This window comes from Crinia signifera, chromosome 1 (assembly GCF_055691185.1).
Source record: "Crinia signifera chromosome 1, ASM5569118v1, whole genome shotgun sequence".
In the NCBI taxonomy this organism is placed as follows: Eukaryota; Metazoa; Chordata; class Amphibia; order Anura; family Myobatrachidae; genus Crinia; species Crinia signifera.
In genome coordinates this window covers 204,721,103-204,740,300 of record NC_139217.1, presented here as the reverse complement: position 1 = coordinate 204,740,300, position 19,198 = coordinate 204,721,103, and the positions used below count along the sequence as shown (strand labels likewise).

General features: G+C 42.6%; 1 protein-coding gene across 1 annotated transcript in view; it reads left to right on the top strand.

Annotated features, from left to right (window-relative positions):
* LOC146064021 (transcription factor E2-alpha-like) overlaps nt 1–19,198 on the top strand; it is a 158,754-nt gene that overhangs the window by 12,815 nt on the left and 126,741 nt on the right. Inside the window, exon 4 of the mRNA XM_083177032.1 lies at nt 15,317–15,389. Coding sequence (XP_083033158.1) covers nt 15,317–15,389 — 73 coding nt within the window. The remainder of the gene's footprint in view (nt 1–15,316; nt 15,390–19,198) is intronic.

Genomic DNA, 19,198 nt, shown 5'->3' with positions numbered 1-19,198 from the left:
CAGCGCTAAAGGGGGACTAAGCCGACATCCGTTTTGAAACTCTACAAAAATACAGGAATGATGCATTAATTAAAGGGACATTCCGCTGTCAGTGTGTGTACAATTTGTAGAGCCTAATTTTAAAGGTATTTCATTTTGTTATGGATAATTGCCAGTATGACAAAATGGTGGACAGCAAGCTTTGTAAGGACTCTTACACAGATTACTGAGAAATAAACCTAATCCTGCTTGCAAGGTTCTACCTGATGCCTAATACTTGCTATAGCATGTAGCCCAGTGGCTCCCAAACTGTGTGCTATGGCATTCTGGGGTGTCTTGAAGCACTTGAAGCGGTGCCCTGGATTGGTGGTCCATGACCAATGAAAATAATTTATGGCCAATGTAATGGACAAAATGTGGACAAACAGAAGTGAATCCTGTCCTTTACAACATAATTAACCTCAAGGGTTAGATATAAATAAATTTTACTCAACTTTATTTTATCTCAATGAATCCTGATACTCCAAGGTACAGTTAAAAAAAAAAAAAAAAAAAAAAAAAAAGCTTGGGAAACCACTGCTGTAGACTGTATCCTACAAATAAAACCTAAAAACTTATCTGGCTGTCCTGTGTTGACCCAAGTGTCTGGAGTAAATACTCTGCATACTATCCAGCAGTTCTTGCCCAGCATTAGTTGCCAGGAAGTGCCAGCCTTAAAGAGATGCTGAAGCAGCTACACAAAACGCCTAGTACAATGTTCCATCTGTCAGGGACCCCTCTTATAACTAGTACAGTGTTGGTTCTCAGTCTAGTAGCAGTTGGTTAGTCACCACCACAAGTCTAACAGTAGGTTACTGATGGCAAAGGCAACTCAAGACCAAATGGCAAAAAGTTAAAAACTTGTGGCATCGCGCCTCCCCCAAATTTAGCCTCTCTTCCTCCCCCTCCCACATCACCCCCCTCTGGGACAACCCAGAGTTCCCACCGGGATGTGCACCTAACCACTTTAATTCGTGGTCAAAAGTGGGTATCAGATTGATAGCAGACCTCTACGTTAAGAATTCACTGGTCTCTCTAGATGACCTTAAAACTAAATACCCTACACTGTCACCCCTCTTTTACGAGTATTTTCAGATCCGCCACTTTGTTAATTCAATTTTCCACTCCAGACCAATTGCAGCTCCTACCCTATTTGAGCGAGAATGTATCGTGAATCCAATAGGCAGGGGGATGATCTCTCGAATATACTCTATCATGATAGAAGCCACAGCTCCCAAGCGGACCCGCCATGAGCTGGAGTGGGAGAGGGACCTAGGCCCCCCCCCCCGGACGCTCTGTGCTGGAGCGAGGTGAGAGAGGGAATTGCCAAAAGCTCAATATCCACACGCATAAAAGAAACCTCCTATAAACTGTACTATAGGTGGTATTATACTCCTGACAGATTGTCCAAAATCTTTCCCTCGACCACACCGGTCTGTTGGCGGGGCTGTGGGAGAAGGGGAACTCTCCACCATATCTGGTGGACCTGCCCTGTCATAGTCACCTTTTGGTCCCAGGTTCAAGACCTGTTGGGGTCCCTTTCGAGCACTACAATTACCCTAGATCCATGGTCCTTTTTACTAGCCCGTCCCTTCCAGAACCTAGACCCCCCACATGAATAAACTGCTCTCCCATGTCCTAGCCGCTGCAAAATCACTTATAGCAAAAAACTGGAAGTCACCCGCTCCCCCTACCCTACAGGCACTAAGTAACTATATTGGATATATAGCAAATATGGAAAAGATCAGCTATTACCTCCACGACTGCCCCCATAAATTCGCCCTAATCTGGAATCCTTGGCTTCTAGCAAACCATCCTGCCACTAACCGTGTATAGCAGCCCACATGAGAACTGTCGGTGCCCTCTCGATGCCCTACCCTCGGATCCTCCTCTGGCCGCTAGGTTCCTGGGATATGGTTATTATAATGTCTGTATGCCTCCTCAGATGTAACCCTCAGTCCTATTTGTATTTTACTCCTCTTCATGCTCTCGTGCTCTCTGGCACCCACAAATCCATCATAACCCACTTACTGCCCACATACACGAACCGACCCCCCCCCCCCCTACCCCGCTTCTCCTCCCCCCCTTTTCTTTGTCTTCTATGTCCGTACAATTGTTGTTTCAAAATGTCTGAGCTATCTGCGTATAGCTATCACTGTACTACCTTGCAAAATGTTCACTCAGCTCTACAAATCTAAATAAAGAGTTTAAAAAAAAAACAAAAAAAAAACTTGTGGCATCGTAAAGATAACGCAATGGGGCAAAGTAAGCCCATTCTTTTTTACTTTGATATTACTTAAATTTGATATGGCTGCGATTGTAATGTCTATATTATGTTAATTTCAACACTGACCCTGTCTATATTAATCATGTAAATACTAATGAAATATCAACATGTTAGAATGTTGACATATTCCTGACAGCCCAGCTGTGACTTACCTGCTCCTGATGGCTGACCCTAACAGGAGCTCAGTTACCTAACCCTACTCTCCTCACCCTCCTTTGCAAAATTCTAACTTTAATCCTTCCCACTAGTGCCTAACCCTCTCTCCCCGCAGCCTACCCATAAACTCCTTCCCTCAACTAACACAACTCTGCTGACACTAGTGCCTAAAGGCCCATACATACTGGGCGACTGAGCTGAAAGTCGCTCAAAACAGCCTTTTTGAGTGGCTTTCAGCTCAAAGCCACCCAGTGTGTATGCCCCAGCGATGAGCTCTGCTGCATGCTCCCGTATCATCGCCGGGAAAGCAGCTCATCTGCTGGTAATACCGTCGGTGCCGGTCAGGGGGAAAGCCGCTCAGTGTGTATTCACTGAGCGGCTTTCCCTGCAGCGGTGATTGACATCATCGCTGTTAATACACGCTGGGCATAGTCACCCAGTTTGTATGGACCTTAACCCTCTCTCCCTGCAGCCTTCCCACAAACTCTTCCTCTCCACATAGCCTAACACAAAGTCTGCCCCACTAGTGCTTAACCCTTTAAGTGCCAACACTTTTTATATAAATGAAAATGACAAATTATTACATTTCCTATAGAAGGTAAAATTTACCGGTCATTGCGATGAATAAAAATTCACTTGGCTCTCAAAAGTTAAACCGAACCCCCCTCCAAAATAAATTTGTGTCCTCCCTTACTTTGCAAAGAGACAGGGGGTGCCAAAATTGCATACTGAAATAAAGTGGTGTATAATGCCCTTAGTAGTAGTGCCTCTTATACACCTAATGTGCCAAATAGCAGCAGTGCTGTAACTAGACCTGGTAAACATCCGCTGTTAGCAAGCGCACCTTAAACCACATATTTCTCTGTACCTAGACCTAGTGGTGCCCTGTGCCAGAAAAGGAATTGGTTCACACACTAAAAATATGGACCATACACGACAAATTTATTTATTACATATTTTGCAACGTAAAATCAGTTTACCTACATTCTTGTTAACAGGGGATTACATGTTCATTGTCCAGGGGGGAAATAATTGGTATAGCAGGTGGAGGGGCGCTACTGGCAGTGGGCGATAACTGGCAGAGGGGAGCGTTTCTGTGGCTTGACAACCCCCCCCCCCCCCCCAAGTACTTCCCCTGCTTACCACCAAGAGGTTTGTGATATAGTTAATGTCCATACACACTGGGCGACTTCACCTGTTCGAGCTGTTAAAAGCCTCACAGTGTGTATGGCCTGGCGATGAGCGCTTATGTTTGCTCCCACATAATCGCCGGCTGCCGCTGCTAATCTGCTATATATGAACTTAGCCATTTTCAACCCAGTGATTTTATTTTTCTCCCCCCTCCACCGCTGTGCATACTTGTGGACAAAAACACCCATTTTGCATGCACTTTTAGTCTTGCATTGCAGACTTAAGGCCCATACACAATGGGCGACTTTGCGCTGAAAGTCGCTCAAAACAGCAGGTTTGAGCGGCTTTCAGCTCAAAGCCGCCGAGCGTGTACGGCCCGGCGATGAGCGCTGCTTCGCGCTCCCGTAACATCACCGGGGAAGCTGCTCATCTGCTGGTTAACCCAGCAGATGAGTGGCTTTCAGGCCGGTTCTCACAGCGCTCTGCTATGCAACCCCCCTCCCTGTTGGCACCGAGCAGGGAAAAAGCCGCTCAGTGTGTATGCACTGAGCGACTTTTCCCGCAGCGATGAACGCACTCATTGCTGTCCATACACGCTTGGCATAGTCGCCCATTGTGTATGGAACTTTAGGTCTGTTCAATGACCTGTAATGTTAATGAGGATGTGCACAGAAATGAATGCTAGAACTTCTGTAAAACTGTGCCTACAGTATATTGGATACCTATACAACTACTGGAGAAAGATTGAATGGTTTAGTCTCAAATCTAAGCTGCGTGGACATTTGGGTGAAACTCTGCCTATCAAGTCACATACCAAAAACTGTATCCCTATTGTGAAACCTTGTAGAAGTAGCATAATGATCTAAGGTTACTTTAATAGTCTAGGGCAGTGGTTCCCAACCCTGGTCCTCAAGTACCCCCAACAGTGTATGTTTTGGAGGTCTCCACACAGAATCACATGTGCTATAATTAGCTCCACCTGTGGATCTTTTCAAATGTGCCTGAATGAGTGCACCTGCCGGGTGACCTGGAAAACGTGCACTGTTGGGGGTACTTGAGGACCAGGATTGGGAACCACTGGTCTAGGGACTGCACTATTGATGTGGACTATAACTATAACGTTTGCATGAAGTAGAAAGCAAAATGAATTAATCGGCAATGACCTCCATCTTGTGTGGGATTTGAACAATATTGCAAATAGAAGTGTCCAAAGTTAATAGAGACTAAGCTAAATAGACTTCTGACCAATAACATCCTAAAGTGGCTCTACCAAGTTTTTAAAAGAATCTGGTGAATACTTTGTGGTTTGCATTTTGCTTGCAGTTAAGAAAACACATTTAGTGCTTTTGATGCTGTTATTTGCATGTAGTGTTTCTGTATCTGAAGACCATTTTCTTTTCTTCCTATATGGCACAATAAAATGCATTTGTAATATCTGCCTTTCAGATGCATACAAGTTTGTTAGAACATGCGAGGTTGGCTCATTTTAAATATTTGTCTACACGCACAATGGTCTAGCCCATTGAAGCCTAGGATATGCTGGAGGAAACGCGTAGGCTGATATAATCAGTCAGCACCAGCTCCCTCCCGTGGTTTCAAGCCTAAGAAGCCAAATTTGTTACAGCTGGCAAAAGCTTATTTGGGATTCATGCCAGCTTGCTTCCACAGTGTCTCAGAACTCTACAAAAGATCCCAGTAGATAGGTAACCACAATGTTTTTTGTGACCTCAGGATAGGTTTCTTTGCAAAATCTATAAACGTTAAATCTCTGTACAAATCATATCTTTTGTTATACCCCTTTCACACAGAAATCCAAATTACCGGGTTAAGCAGTTCTACCTGGTAATTTGCCATTTAACACGGGTCCCTTTTTTATTTCTGTGTGAAAGGGTCAACCCAGGTCGTAAATCTTTTTTTACCAGGGTCGAGGACCTGGGATTTTTCAACTCTGGTTGACCCTTTCACACAGAATAAATACCTGGTGTTCAGCAAATAACCTGGTAATTTTGCTTTTTTTGTGTGGAGTCAGGTTGGGACCGGCAATGAAAATGCCATGTAAAAGCTGTGATTTTCAGACATTTCTGTCTGAAATTGGTATCATTAAAGATGATACCCCCAACAACTCAATGATAGCATGTGTTTTTAAATTGGGTCGGACCTTACCCTATTGATTGTTTTGTTCATATTTCTATAGAACTAACGGTACTTGTGTACTTTCTGGGCGCCCGATTTTATTTTATTTTTTTTCATCGCATGCCACTACTTAAGGCATGCGATGCGATGCAATTTTTTTTCATTGTAAAGACCCAATTTGTATTTGTATAGTCACCCATGGGTGATTTCATACCCTGTACTTCATACTATCCAACTACGCATGGAGCTGATTTTATATAGTGTGGCGAGCGCAGCGAGGCGAGCTGACGCATATTACTTTACATGTATTCTGCGGCGCTCGCTGCGCTCGCCACACTATATAAAATCAACTCCATGCGTAGTTGGATAGTGGGGGTCTTTACAATAAAAAATCACATCGCATGAATCAGAAACAGAACTCTGGGAGACAATGGAGTCCTCTGCCGCCAGGCTCCTGCAACTCGAAGGGGGGCACCTCTTCTGCCATGCAAGTTTAAATCCATTAATTGAAAGCCAACAATATTGCTTCCGTGGCAGAGTTCTGAAATATATATATGTTCTCTATATGTTCTCTCTCTATATAGATGTATAATTCATAACAGACATAAACAGATCTTATAAAAGGTTGTTTGTGTACACGTACGTGTGTGTGTGTGTGTGTGTGTGTGTGTGTGTGTGTGTGTGTGTGGGGGGGGGGGGGGCACCAAGCACCAACATACATCTTGCCTCCGGGTAACTAGGATGAACTTACGCCACTGGCATGAATTGTATGCCACTATATTGCATGCGATGCAATACAATGAAAAAATCGGGCGCCCTGATATTACACAAGTACCGAACTAGCAATATGTGTCCACATAATAGTCCAGCTCTTGACCCGTCTGTGGTGACATTAGCAACCTGACAGTAAACTGGGTCTGGCCGCCAGTCTCAAAGGGATCCCAGCTTGGTTGCACCTGGTATTAACCTGTGTACCAAATGCCAGGTGCAACCTGTCTTAGCAAGGTGTCTTGCAGCATTTTTCTGCGTTAGCAGCTTACTGTAGTTGGACCACAATGCAGATGAATCACTGCTAGGTTCCCTAGAAGTGACAGGAGGGGTGGGCACATGGCAGCTCCCATTTACTTCATGAACAAACACAAATTGCTATGCTAGGACACCCTTGCTGCGATTCGTATACATTGCCGTAAGGATGTAAAATATCGCATCTGTGTTTATCTAATCAATCGATCTACTCAATAAATAGTGTCTCCCATAGATTAAAAGCTCCTAGAAGCTGGGTCCTTGTCTTATTCTCACAGCGCACTCATAAGTGTTCCCAGCAACATTGCCCCAGACGAGATCCTGTGGGGGAGCTGGCATCTGCATTTGCTTACAGGGGCCTTGCTTCATTCGGAAGCATGGCCCTTGCTTGCAATATCATTTGTTTTCCTACATTTACAGACCATGGTGGATGCCACTGATGATGCTCAGGAGCATGCATTGTCAGCAACCTAGTGCGTACACACGATGATTTAAACTTCTTTTTTTTTTTTTTTTGTTCTAACCGTAGCAATCGGAAAAAATGGTTTCAAATATTGTGTACCAAGCTTTAGTTGCCATATAACCCAGATTACCTTTTGTGCGTAGCAGTTTGTCACTTCAACCAGCACTATTGCTGATCGTGCTATTACTACTGGATACAGGGTCCCACCCTCTGCAAATTGCTTCCTCACGTTTCTTCCCAACTGTATTGAGAATTGTTGTGCTAATGTAATGTTTACCCTCTACAGTCCTACGGTTGCCATATGTATGGTGCTCCGGACCACTTGTGGTGCTTTATAAATAATTATAATATACATACAATATGCTTAAAAGTATTTGGATGCCTGACCATTACACCATCAGGGACTATGAAAGTATATGTATTTGAAAACAATATTATTACTTTTCTTGGAAAGCTTTCCACAAAAATTTGTGTAGTGTTTCTGTGGGAACTTGTGCCCATTCATTCTGTAAAGCATTTATGAGGTCCGGCACTTATGTTGGATGGGAAGGTCTGGTCAATCCCATTTCAGTTCATCCCAATAGGGATAGAGATGAGGTTACACACCAAACTCAGGCCATGTCTTTACTGGGGCACAGTCATGTTTGAATAGAAAAACTTCTCCAAACTGATGCCACAAAGTTGGAAGCATAGCATTGTTCAGAGGCCCTTGTTCGGGTTGACTTGCAAAGCTACAGATTTTACAGCTTTGCGAGTCAAACGCCACCCACACAAACGCCTGCCGTATGCACGCCAAATTCCCCCACTCATATGCAAATGGATGTTTTTGCATAAACATCCATTCGCAGATTGCATGTGGGGCACAAATCATTTGATGGTCTCCGAATCTAAGTCCTTCTCTGCTGGCTTAAATCTGCTGCGCCCTTGTACGAGAATAGGGCTTGCAGCTGACATCCGGTGACGTCCGCTGCCCACCTTCGGGACCTGTGTCAATGACTAATTACCATGGGAGTGCTCATGAAACTCTGGGTATTCCTATGGGTGCAACCCATTTCAGCCACCCCTGTCCGCACGTCTGCTTGCCGTCGGGCCGGCAAATCAATTTGCCGTGCCCACTCGCACAAAGAGGCTGCACATGCACATAAATGCGTATGCGCATTTGCAGTAGCTCAACATTGCTCCACTGTGCGATCAGAATGAGGGCCAAAATGTCTTTATATACTGAAGCATTAAGGGCCTTATTCTAGTTCACTCTTTCTGACAAAATCCTTCTTAGATGGACAAAACCATGTTCATTGCAGGGGGGCAGATGTAAAATGCGCAGAGCGTTAGATTTGGGTGAGTTATTTTGTTTCTGTGCAGGGTAAATACTGGCTGCTTTATTTTTACACTGCAATATAGATCTCACTTTGAAGTAAAACCCCACCCAAATCGAATTCTCTCTGCACAAGTAACTGCCCCACCTGCAGTGCACATGGTTTTGTCCATCTAAGAAGGATTTTGTCAGTGTGAACTAGAATAAGGCCCTAAGATTGCACTTCTTTGGAGATGAGACGTCTAGCCCAAATCCTGAAAAACAGCCCCATACCATTATCCCGCCACCACAAAACCTGACAGTTGGCATAATACAGTCAGGCAGGTAATGTTCTGCCGGCATCCACCAAAACTAGACTCCTCTGTCTAACTGTTAAACAAAAGAGTGATTTGTCAGTTTCCTCTGCTACACCGTCAAGTGTCTTTGTGGTTTACACCACTCCATCTGATGTTTGTCATGGAACTTGGTCATGTGAGGCTTGCATGCAGCTGCTCCGCAATGGAAAACCCATTTCATTAAGCTCCCGCCACACAGATTTTGTGATTTACAGTAATTCCAATGGAGTTTTGGAACTCTTCAGCTATGGAATTAGCAGAGCGTTGGTGTTATGCACATTATCAGTTGTTAATTCTACTCTGTGTTTTTACGTGATCTTCTGGTTTATGGCTAAGTTGCTGTTTCTAAATGTTTCCACTTTCAACTTACAGTTGACTGAAATTTCTTCCTTGCTGGATATTGTACAAACAAAATCTTATTAGGATGCCACCATCCTATCACAGCTGGGCTCTTAAAAATTACCAATTTAGTATCATAAATGTTTGCAAATGGTGAATTACTGGTGTCCTCCCATTTACCCTTAACAGCTTTAAGGGAAAACCCATAAAGAGATTTGCAGCAGCACTCCTTTCTTCGTGGCATATAAATTCACAGCAGCTCCCCTATAAGTGATCTTCACTTATAGGAAGCTAATGTGAATTTATATACCAAGACGTGCTCTCTCCATGGAATTTGATGTTAAGGCCCCCATACATTAGTCAGATTTCCCCTGCAGGACCCCGGGAGGGGAACACAGGATTAGGCACTTGATATGCCAAATTTTGCATATGATAAATCACATGCGATTTATCATATGCAACTCCCGAGGAAAAAAAAACCCATATAATGAATGGCCAGCCTGTGATTGGCTGAGCGCACTCTCAGCCAATTGCTGACTTGCTGAGAGAGCACTCAGCTAATTACAGGCTGCCCATTCATTGTATGGGCTTTTTTCCCCAGCACTGACCACTCCCAGCTCCCCCTGCCCGGATCTCAGTTACTGCCGCCTCTGTGTCCCCCACAGCGTCCCCTGTCCTACTAGCAGCATCCCCTGCTCCCTCCACCTGCCTGGATCACTGACAGCTCCCTGGTCCGGCTCCCTTGCCGGCGTTCGCCGCCTCTGTGTTCCCCGCCAGACACCTCATGGAGTCCCCTGCCCGGCTGCACATAAGATTTAACAAATCTTATGTGCAGCCGGTCCAACCTCCCGACTCCGATGCGATGCGCATTGGGTCGGACCGGGTGTCGAAACATGCGGTTTGGCCCAATTTCACTGCCCGGTCCATCTGTATCAGGTGAAATCGGGACCAAATCACATAGTGTATGGGGCCTTAAGACTAGTCTAAAATTGTCTGGTGATCACCCCTTAATTATTGCATGCCAAGTTGGCGGAGATCTTCTTTCATCCCTGGATTCCATGATGTCTGTAGTGCAAATGATTAATGTCTGGTGATTACACTCCTCACCAGACATTCTTATATGATGGCAATTCATTTGAAAGCAGGGACTCTCCCTCTTTCAGATGATGGCTCTCCTGTCTTTCTACGTTCTTTGGTTGGAGAAATAGGAGGACTCACAGACTGCCAAAAGCATGTCCTTGGCAGTAAATAGGGTTATTTATTATTCCACGGCACTCCCCAAAAATATATATAAAATTAAGTAGATTGTGTTTATATGTGCCTATTATGTTCAGTTATGTGTTAAAGGGGAGGAATTGCTTCTGTTTGTACACATATTTATAATTGGCAGCCACCAGCACTGGTTTTGTCCATAAATAATTGATCATAAATAATTTGAATTGGTCCTGGACCACCAACCCGTGGCACCCCTGCAAGTGTCCTGAGGCACCCCAGGGAGACACGGCACACAGTTTGGGAACCACTGACTTATATGCTAAAAATGCCAATATTCCTCACTTTTGATATATAAATTCATATAAAATTGTTGTGTAAAAAAAAAAAAAAAAAAAAAATTACATTATGAATAAAGTTTGCTTGGCATTTTTCACACCAATTTGGAAAAAATAACTTGGCACTAAAAGGGTTAATTCCATGCCTGCATATCCGAGGACCAGCAATTGGGTAGCACAGTTTTTTGTTCTGGCAAACTATCATTTATGGGAAGTGTGAATTAAAACACTCAACTTCTTTACTTAAGAAAGATGCATTTCATAGAAAACATTTGTAATTAAACATTCTTGTTTTATGAGCAAGTAAGTAATATAATGTTATAAGGTATTTCCATTCATGTAATCATGTATAACCTGCGTAGTGAGAACAGGGTACATGTCAACTTCGGAGTAGTGGTGTGAGTCCTTTTTTAAAATTACATCAAAGTGACCTCAAGGGGTCCTGCACTTTTTACACATCCTGGTTGTCACCTATTTTAAAGGGGTATAAGTAGTTCCATCCCTTTTGGGGGCTTCTCACTTCCCTGCCAATTAATTACCAATGAGCTAGATTTCCCAGTGTTAATGAGCAGAGTGAGTTTCCCTCCCACACAAATGAAAAGGAAATGGAGGGTTCCCTGACGGCCTCCTCCCCTTTCACAACTTTTTTTTTTCTTCACCTATCGTAGGAAGCTTATATTTGCACAATAGTTAAAAGAATTACTGCATGGTCTTATACAGCTTGTTTGATGAAGGTTTTGCTTTGTGTATTTTTGCAGATCAAACTTTTGCTTTCTGCTTAAAGACCCCCACCCACTTTTCTCCACATTCGGTAGATGGATCAAATTGGTGCATTTTGTAAATATCCTGTCATAGTTATACCTTTATATAAATGTATGGGGTAAACGGCAGGATGAGAAAATCCCATGAAGCTTATATTTATTAATCTAGTATTATTATTATTATTATAATTATTATTATTATTATTATCATCATTTATGTGTGTTTTGTCAAAATGTAGTGATCTGTAAACACATTTTTAGTTTAGATGTATAAAAACATATGCTATTACTATCCACAGCCTTGTGGTTAGAATATTCAAATAAGCAAAGTTGTAAAAGATTTTTTTTTCTCTTTTATACATGAAGAATGTAATGTTTTTGTATGGCGCATGTCTACTGTTGTTTTCTGGCCGTCTTAAAATGTTGGCTTTCTAAAGCTGGGTACACATTATATGAGATTTTTAACCTGTTTGCATGCTAACAATAATAGAGCTATTTATTTGCATATTGTCTAGTGTGTACGCATACTCAGGCGGGTCTCCAACCACAACCTCTGTCATCTGTACATGGAGTAAAATCCTGACAGACAGCTATACTCCTGAATGTGGCTACTGCGCAATATAGCTTGGTAAATTGTTTCTTTTACTCAGTGACCTGCATTAAACTTATTTGTTGCATGCTACATCTTGATTTCTTACGGGGCCCATTTCAGACCTGCTGTGGTGAACGCTGCCCCGCCGAGTGCGTTTGCAACCATGCACACGTGGGTACACTTGCTCGCAGGGCCCTCCATACCCTTTGACTGTCTGTAAATACCCAGTTTTTTGTATCACTGTCTCCTATTGTAAAGCACAACGGAATATGCTGCGCGCTATATAAGAGACGCTACTTCCTCATCTCTGCAGCCACCACTACGCCAGTTACGTTAGGCGCTATTCTGAACGCAATTGCTGAGTTCTGGACACCTGTCTCTGACAACTAAAGGTACTTTCATGCCACCCTCCTGTGTCCTTGCCGCCCTCTATTAACTTTAGTAAAGTTTTGGTGAGCGAAGTGAACAAGCCCGCAAGGGGACGGTGATGCTTAGCAGCACCATTGTCCCATCGCGGGCTCGCTTCACTCACCACACCTCTGGCTCGGTGTTTCACTTCGCTCGCCACAACCTTACTAAAGGTAATACATGGTGGCACAGACCGAGGATGGTGGTTCCGTAGTCTAAGTGGTGGTCAAAAAGATGAGGAAGTACCTAAGAAACTTATAATAAAATTACTCGCCATCAAATGCCCCCCCCCCCCCCCCCCAGCTTGCAGCGCTGAGTAAGTCTAGACTCATTCAGCACTGCAAAGGCTGTGGGGGAGAAGGAGGTTGCTACTGGTGTCAACAGCCCTCCCTTGAAATGGCTGGGGAACGCCTGTTTTTTTTTTTTTTTTCAGGATGCACCTGGAAATCACCAGTGTTACGCCCTCATGCGCTGGGCGCCTGTTAGTAACCTTGCAATTGGCCAGTGAAGGCTAACCTTCGCATGGTTCATTGGCACCGGGCTCTGCATTTGCTCAGCTTACTGTGTGCATTCCTGGTCTTTGAATAATCGCCAGGGTTGCAGATTTGCAGCCCTTCATATGGGTCTGAATCGGGCCCAGGATGTGTACACACTGCAATATTGCGGCTGATGATATCTGTACAGATTATCAGCATCCGCTGGGTCGGCGATGAATGGTATTTAAAATGCATTGCAGATCAAATCACCTTAATGTTTTTTTTTTTTGTTTTTTTTCTGGGAGATTTCCATAGTAACAGTGAAGTTTATAATTCTTAATGAACATGGCGCATATTGAATTGTCTGACTTTTTTTTTTTTTTTTTTTAAATGGCTGGTACACACTAGAATATCGTGGTGATTTTTCTGTATGGGAAAATCAAATTGACTAGTTTGTACGCACAATTGTGTGCTCCCCGGGTCGCATGCGACTACATCTGGTCAGCTGTGCTGCACAATCATTCAGATGATATGATATTGTATGACCAGCATTTCAGTGCAATAAAGACCTAACGAGGTATTGTCCCATCATTCTTTACATTATTCAGGGAATTTGGCCTAACTATCGGGATGATTTGCTGTCGTTCTGGTGTGTAGCTGCTGTTTCTAGTGAGATGGAACACTGCAACTACTGCAGTGCAAAAGGCAAAGTTACAAACGTTAAATTTTCCGCTGCTTTTTCTCCTCAGCCCTCTAAGATCACGCTCCTCCTTTTTTTTTTTTTGTCAACTTTGATGTTTAGGTCTTTGCAGAGCAGGAATGGTCCTACGCATAGGCTGTGAATTTAATCACCAATGCTTGACAGATGTTCCTTCTTGTGTTTTAGTACTTGGACCTTATGGAATACAACAAATGGTTAGGGGTCTTAGGTTAGAGGTACTATTTTAAAGAATTTAAGGGCATTACACTAAAACATGATTTTGAGTGGAAAACCTCATTGCAATCTTTCTGTGCTCTTCATGTTCTGGTGAAGTTAATGTTTTTGCACCACGGATTAGTGTTAATAGTATTTTCAATGATTCACTCTCCTGGCTAGAAGATCATCAGGGTTCTGCAGTGCACTGGGTTAGACTGCATTGGTTTTCCTCACACAGTTAAATAAGGATAATATTAAGAGATTACAGGAGATGGCTTAGTAGATGTATTTTTAGTCTTCATAAGCTTGATTATAGGATCGGGTAAATTGTGTGTGTGTGTGTGTGTGTGTATATGTATGTGTGTGTATATATATATATATGTGTGTGTGTGTGTGTGTGTGTGTGTGTGTGTGTGTGTATATATATATATATGTATGTATGTATATATATATATATATATATATATATATATATATATATATATATATATATATATATATATATATATATATACAGCACTACTGAGGACATGATATGTAACTGGCACTATATATGTACAAGAAAATGATTGCTTGGCATTCAAATTCAGTGCTGAGATAGTACACACATTTTGTTTCACGTTTTGAAACCTTGTTTTTTGAACAAATAAAATATATTTGTGTGTATTTTATGTGGTAATAAAATATATTTGTGTGTATATTATGTGTTTATACAGCATAAATGCAAGATACTTCAAAATACATCATTGAAATATTAAAATATTCCGAAATACGGAATAATCCGTTATCCAAAATTCTCCTGGTCCCGAGCATTTTGGATACGGGATACTCAACCTGTATGTATATCTATATCTATATCTGTATAATACATATAGTAGTGTATGTTACAGATGTTAGGCACCGTGTGAATTTGTGTTTTTAGATATGGTTGTATGTGTAATTATGCTCCCCCACCCCTTATGCCATAAGCCTATGAATACCCTTCTGACTGAACTGTTGCCCTGGATGTGTTAACAAACAATTGTTCAGTGATTATGCAGTAGAATACACCAGGTTGTGTCTATGGGCGGTATTCAATGCCACTGGCAAGGGTGTTTCTGGGAGCGAGGGTGGTTTTGTTTTCGGCGAGAATCGCTTAACCCCCTCGCCTGAGTCTACATTCCAGGGGAATACGCAGCATAGATCGGCAACCCTCGCCATTTTGACAGCCGCACGCGCCGTTTTTGCCTTGCTTGAAAAGCCCAACCAAGGTGGAAACGGTGAGTGCAGAGGAGTCAGTTGAATACTGACCTGCAAGCTACCGGAACTGCTCGCCATAGGGCATTGAATATTTCCCAGAGTGTTTACTCACACATTTCACAATATCTGTTGGTCTTTCTGTTCACATCCAACTTTTTATTTTATTTTTTACAGATGTTCCCATTGCCTGTGGCTAATGGAAAGAGCAGACCTACAACACTGGCTAGCACTCAGTTTGGTGGATCAGGTAAATTGAGTGTATATGTGTACATGTATAATAAGTTTTATGTATATATTTGTGGATCATTTTAGGCCAAAAGCTATGAGCTTTCACTTGTTCTATTTTCTAGTTACCTGGAAATTGATTTTGTGTATATAATATATATGTATTTATTTTTCCAACTAGCATATATTTGAAAACTCATTTTGAAATGTTGATTGATATGTTGTGTGTATTTGTGTCTTTCTATAGATCTGTTTTTTTATTGTGAAATGTTCTTTTGTAATATAACATGCATGTATAAAGAAGCCTAGTTACCACTTTTTCTAATGCTACTGTCACTTGCTATTTGTCCATCAATTAGGTTTTCAATTACTTTTCAATAGTGAAATTGTTGTATAATGGTTTTCATATATTGTTTTACAGAACATGGTGGTTGTGGGCTGTAATGGCCGCCATATACAGGTCCGATTTTAGCCTGTTTGCATTCTATACGATGCGCGGCCCCATGCGCATCGAATACAGAGATCATTTGTTTAACACAAATGATCTCCGTATCCGGCCCCCTCCCAACAGCAGGGAACAGGGTCGCATGTGACGTATCAGGGAATTAGATGATTATACACTGCCCCGAGAAGTCTGAGCAGTGTATGGCCTGCTTTTTAATGTGTGGCCTCGAGGTTGTCGCCATTTCTTTTTATCTATTTTAGATACATGGGGGGTGATTCAAATGTTTATCGCTTTCTGTTGCGGCAAATCTTCTGTCACTTAAGATGGGGCGATATGCTAATATGTGTTCTGATGCAGACGTCTATTGTTTTTTACTCTGGTCATCCCCCCCCCCCCCCCCAAAAAAAAGTGCCAGTAGAACGCTAGCCTGATCAGAGCTCCAATTGAATTGCTGAGCGCTCAAATCAATTTAATTCCCCTGTGAAGTTTTCTCATGTGTGTTTAATTATAGAACATAACTTGTATGAAAACGCAATATTAAACAACCAAATGTTTTTGAAAATGTACATGTGCAGATGTTCTGGAGAAAATGCCTTGTTCATTCTGTGGGAGGAATTCAGTAGTTTTTCAGAGCAATTCAGTTGTTGCTCCGTTTGGACTCCTGAGATGGCGTGTAAAAAAATCAATTGTCTGGGAACCCAAACAGCACTTGAAGCTTCACACCCATTAGTTTAGATGGGCATGGCATGCATGAAAAATACCCCACCGTTTGTATTTTACCACACAGTCTCCCCTCATATGTGAAATTGGGCAAAAGCTATATAATCATCTCCTGTATATGTGTGATTCTTATGAGTTGCATAAGGTCATAAACCATTCTATGCAAAAGTTCAGTTGAAATGCGTATGTTTCTAATAAGTGTAATAAATGTAAGACCTCCTCTAAGGGGTACATATGTAAATGTATTTCTGTACATTTTAATGCACAGTCAAGAAGTATACATTTGAATGTGTCATATGGAAGAAATTACATAACTATTACCAACAAGTTATTTAAAACTTGAAAATATGATTCAGAATAGACTTTCCTTTAAGCCAGATGACGATAATTCAAGAATAAAGCATTTTAACTCTTCTAACTTCTGAAATTGTTGTGTAATAATAGAAAGTGACTCTCTATTATGTATCACTACCAGCAAAAAAAAAAAATCGTCAAATGCTGCCTCTTTGTCTGCTCCATGATTCCTTTTGAATTTCACAGGTTACTGAAAATATTCCTCTATTACCTGATGTGCGTCATTCAATTTTGGTGGAAGATCTATTCTGGTTTAAGTCTTCAGTTGCATTGTTCATGTAGAGCTGGTGTCTAGTACAGAAGTTGGCTTATGTATGTGTAAACTAACTGCGGTTTTGTGGAGTGAAAGTGCGAGAGGTCAAAGCTACAAATACCAGTTACCTATTGCCCTGATAGGCTTTGTCACAAATAACCACCACTAACGTTCAGTGTGGATTGTGTGTTATTAGTGTGATCTGTATGTACTATACAGTGTGTTAAATACCATTTTTAGGCATGCAACATTTGTGTGTTTTCATTGTGCAATATTAGTGTGGCCTGTGTATTGTTTGTGTCTCTCAGAAGTGATCTCCGTGTTGAATCGGACAGTAGTTGTTTAGGATTCAGTATGATTTCTCTACTGTTTTTTTTTTTTTTACCACCGGTCTAGGGATGCCAATCCCGAGGCATTTTTTTAAATCCCAGGAATCGGGATCGAAAAATGCTCAATCCCGGGATTGGCATCCCTAATAAGAAAACCACCCCACTCTCCCCCACATTGTCTTACTTTGAGCGGCGCAGGCGGCAGTAGAATGGATGGAGGCTGCTGGTGTGACGCCGGAAGTACGGTAGGTTAGTCACAGTGACACACTGGACTGTGCAGCCGGGAGAAGTCGGGTGGCGAGAGGGTTCAGTGCTGCGGCCTGCGCAGCGTGACCCATAGGTCACGCTGCGCAGGCCGCAGCTCTCCACCTCCGGTGTCACAATAACTCGCTCGCCGCCTGACCTCTCCCGGACGCACACAGTCACGCCTGGTCACAGTGGCAGGAGGCAACATCTCAGTGAGGACTGGTGCTCCGGGACCGGTAGTACAGAGCGGCGGGGGCGTGTTCAGTTGGCTGCACAGCGTGACGTGCAGCGTGACCTCTGAGCTGCACAGCCAGGACGGGAGTAGCTGGGCAGCGTCTGAGCGAGTGCTCAGACACTGCCCAGCATTAGACTAGTTTAATCCCGAAATCCCGGGATTGGAAGCTCCAATCCTGGGATTAAAATCCTGGCAATTTTGGGGCCAAATCCCGGGATCCTGGGATTGGACACCCTACACCGGTCATTATGCTAACACTCATTGACCAATATTAACAACATACCGACATTCATTATGCCAGCTTGTTCAATTGACTGACCTAGTCGAAATGCATACATTTAACATGCCGACCTGTTTCTATGGGTTGTTGGTGTCTTTCGAGGTAGGTCGACATGGACACCAGGCACACTATTATTTTCCTCCATCAGGTTCATAGGGATGGGAAAGTGTGTGAAAAGTCTGTTTTTGGCCTAAAATTTCTTAAACTCAAGTAGACATGTTGGCGTTCTGACAGTCTATCAATTTAACATGTTGTCATAATGCATGCTACCCATTATTTTTGTATCATACAAAATACATTATTTTTGCTATAGATCATACTTACACAGGGCCAGCTCTTTAATTGGGTAGCTTTAAGCAACTTCCTAAGGGCACTGAGATCTGAGGTAGTAGCCCGCTGAGGCTGCCTGTGACAAAAAAGGATGACTCTTGCTAATCTTTCTGCTGCAGCTCCACCAGCTATTATTTATACAGTCTGGTGCAGCATTCAAACAGCAGTGTAGGAAACTTCCCTTTCCTACACTTACCTCTGACACAGGCAATTATGCAAGCTCCGCCTCGCATGCTGTACGAGAATGACAAGCTCATGAACTGCTGGAGCCAACAGTGGGGTACTGTAGATCATATCTTTTTTTACTGTATTTATCGGTTACATCTTGGTTGGTAACCCCTGAAGTTATTATAACTGCCCCTTCTACTGTGCAGAGGATATGCCATTTTGTGTTAAACCATGTTTTAATGCTTTATGACCTGAATAATGTTTAGGGTTTCCTTTTAGGGGCATGCACACTTTTAGATGTGTGCTAAGCATTTTTGCTAAGCTATTTAGGTTAGGCAGTTTCCCATCGTCTAGATAGCCCATAGAGAGCCCATACACATGCAGCAATGTGTGCGAAGATTTTACATGAGCAAAAAAAAAAAAAAAAGGCTGGGCAATGGTTCAGGATGACTTAGATGCACGTCACGATTG